Source organism: Branchiostoma floridae, chromosome 12 (genome assembly GCF_000003815.2).
Source record: "Branchiostoma floridae strain S238N-H82 chromosome 12, Bfl_VNyyK, whole genome shotgun sequence".
Classification (NCBI taxonomy): Eukaryota; Metazoa; Chordata; class Leptocardii; order Amphioxiformes; family Branchiostomatidae; genus Branchiostoma; species Branchiostoma floridae.
The window spans coordinates 449,861-453,119 of NC_049990.1; the positions used below are offsets into that span (position 1 = coordinate 449,861).

At 52.8% G+C, this 3,259-nt stretch overlaps 1 protein-coding gene across 1 annotated transcript in view; it reads right to left on the reverse strand.

The window, feature by feature from the left end:
* Positions 1-3,259, reverse strand: part of LOC118427885 (transmembrane protein 126A-like) — a 9,025-nt gene that overhangs the window by 4,830 nt on the left and 936 nt on the right. Inside the window, exons 2-3 of the mRNA XM_035837848.1 lie at positions 2,788-2,953; positions 473-675 (exon numbers count right to left, since the gene is read on the reverse strand). Coding sequence (XP_035693741.1) covers positions 473-675; positions 2,788-2,927 — 343 coding nt within the window. The 5' untranslated portion in view covers positions 2,928-2,953. The remainder of the gene's footprint in view (positions 1-472; positions 676-2,787; positions 2,954-3,259) is intronic.

Below are 3,259 nucleotides of genomic sequence, written 5' to 3' on the forward strand. Positions count from 1 at the left end.
TTCTAAGGGATGTTTATATTATTTCTCTGCTAGAATGCATCACCTCTGCGTTCTGTACATTCTTTTGTTGATCAATGAAAAAAAAAAAAAATGATCCCCACCCGCGAGCATGGACTGTGCCACTGTGACAGTAGGGGTGTAAAATGGTACCCACCTGCGAGCATGGACTGTGCCACTGTGACAGTAGGGGTGTAAAACGATACCCACCTGCGAGCATGGACTGTGCCACTGTGACAGTAGGGGTGTAAAACGGTACCCACCTGCGAGCATGGACTGTGCCACTGTGACAGTAGGGGTGTAAAACGGTACCCACCTTCGAGCATGGACTGTGCCACTGTGACAGTAGGGGTGTAAAACGGTACCCACCTGCAAGCATGGACTGTGCCACTGTGACAGTAGGGGTGTAAAACGATACCCACCTGCTAGCATGGTCTGTGCTACTGTGATAGTAGGGGTGTAAAAAAAAATAAACGGTACCCACCCGCGAGCATGGACTGCGCCACGAAGGCCTGCCATGCGGCGCTGGCGGTTACCGCGGGGATGAGGAACATCGGGAGGGCGGACAGCACGCGGGCCTGCGTCACCTGCAGCACCCGCCGGAACATGCTGTTTGCGATGAGTCCGACAAACCCGGCGTTCACTCCGACTGTCGTGACTCCGGACGTAAAGGGCCACCTGTGGGGACGGCAACAAAACTGTTGGACCGAGACGGGGGGCGACATAGGTTATCTGGAACATGCTGTTGGCGATCAGTCCGACAAACCCGGCGTTCACTCCGACTGTCGTGACTCCGGACGTAAACGGCTACCTGTGGGGACGGGCAACAAAACTGTTGGACCGAGACGGGGGGCGACATAGGCTATTTGGAACATGGTGTTGGCGATCAGTCCAACAAACCCGGGGTTCACTCCCGACTGTCGTGACTCCGGGACTAAACGGCCCCCTTGTGGGGACGGCAACAAAACTGTTGGACCCAGAACGGGTGGCGAACAAGCCTAATTTGGAAAATTCTGGTTGGCGGATAATCCCGAAAAAACCCCACTGTTGGACCAGACGGGGGGCGACATAGGCTATCTGTTGGCGATCAGTCCGACAAACCCAGAGTTTACCCCAACCGCCGTGATACTGGACGTAAACGGCCACCTGGGAACAACACAAGTTATTCAAACGGCTGGAGAGATTTGGGAAATGGGAACAAAACTGTTGGACCAAGACGGGGGGCGACATAGGTTATCTGGAACATGCTGTTGGCGATCAGTCCGACAAACCCGGCGTTCACCCCGACAGTCGTGACTCCGGACGTAAACGGCCACCTGTGGGGATCGGGAACAAAACAGTTGGACCGAGACGGGGGGCGACATAGGCTATCTGTTGGCGATCAGCCTGACAAACCCTGCGTTCACCCTGACAGCCGTGATTCCGGAGGTAATGGCCACCTGGGAACAAAACAAGTTATTCAAATGGCTGGAGAGATTTGGAAAATGGCCATATCATTCACTAGCACAGCCGTGGGTATGGGAACAACACTGTTGGATAGAGACGGGGGGCGACATAGGCTATCTGGAACATGCTGTTGGCGGTCAGTCCGACGAATCCTGCGTTCACCCCGACAGCCATGATTCCTGATGTAAACGGCCAACTGTGGGGAACAGGAACAAAACTGTGGGACAGAGACGGGGGGCGACATAGGCTATCTGTTGGCGATCAGTCCGACAAACCCCACGTTCACTCCCACCGCCGTGACTCCGGACGTAAACGGCCACCTGTGGGGACGGGAACAAAACTGTTACCGAGACGGGGGGCGACATAGGCTATCTGGAACATGCTGTTCGCTATCAGTCCGACAAACCCCACGTTCACTCCGACCGCTGTGACTCCGGACGTAAATGGCCACCTGGGAACAAAACAAGTTATTCAAACGGCTGGAAAGATTTAGGAAATGGACATAACTTTTAGATACCACCCACTACCACAGCCGTGGGTATGGGAACAAGACTGTGGGACCGAGACGGGGGGCGACATAGGAAATCTGTTGGCGATCAGTCCGACAAACCCGGACTTTACCCCCACCGCCGTGATACTGGACGTAAACGGTCACTTGGGAACAAATCTGTGGGACCGAGACAGGGGGCGACATAGGCTATCTGTTGCCGATGAGTCCGACAAACCCAGCGTTCACCCCCACCGCGGTGATACCGGTCGTAAACGGCCACCTGGGAACAAAACAAGTTGGAGAGATTTGGGAAATGGACATAACTTTGAGATAACATCCACTACCACAGCCGTGGGAACGGGAACAAAACTGTTGGACCGAGACGGGGGGCGACATAGGCTATCTGTTGGCGATCAGTCCGACAAACCCGGCGTTCACCCCAACCGCTGTGACTCCGGACGTAAACGGCCACCTGTGGGGGCGGGAACAAAACTTGGACCGAGACGGGGGGTGACATAGGCTATCTGTTGGCGATCAGACTGACGTACCAAGAGTTTACCCCCACTGCCGTGATACCGGACGTAAACGGTCACCTGGGAACAAAACTGTTGGACAGAGACGGGGGGCGACATAGGCTATCTGGCACCTATATGATCCTCTGCTGCAATCACTTGGCTCCGATGTCACGTTCTGGAATCTGCAGTAGACAGGTCCATTCCGTGAACAAGGAATCTGTGGTACTGTCTTAGCATAACTTAGACACACCTTTTCTCCTTAAGAATCTGCTGTAAGGCCTGGTACTGTCTTAGAAACACACCTTTTCTCCTTAGGTATCTGCTATGTCTTAGACGCACCTTTTCTCCTTAGGAAACTGCTGCAAGGCCTGGTACTGGAGTCTGATCAGCTCTGCTTGTGTCAGCTCCACCCTCCGTACCACCTCCTTGTTGCCAGGGGCAACCAAGGCCTTATCGCCGGGGGCAACCTCCTCTGCCATCTCTGTGTGATGCCAAAGCCTTCTTACTGAAATCAAAACACACTTGGTGTCAGTCTATTTTAGTTACATTGCATAAATAAATTTACAGCATCGCATCAATAGCCACTTTTCAGTATACATGTACTAGTATGTGCATTATATAAGCCAATTCTAACACCCCAGGGGACCTACCTACACTATAAGTGTAAAGTTATGTTGTTGTTGTGTACACCAGGAAGGTCTAGAGTAGCGTAGTGGTTATAAAAATGCACTGTCGTGTAGCCTGTTTTTGCACAGTTCACAAACACCCGAAATACAAATTATGATTCACTGGAAAGTGGCTGTACATGTCA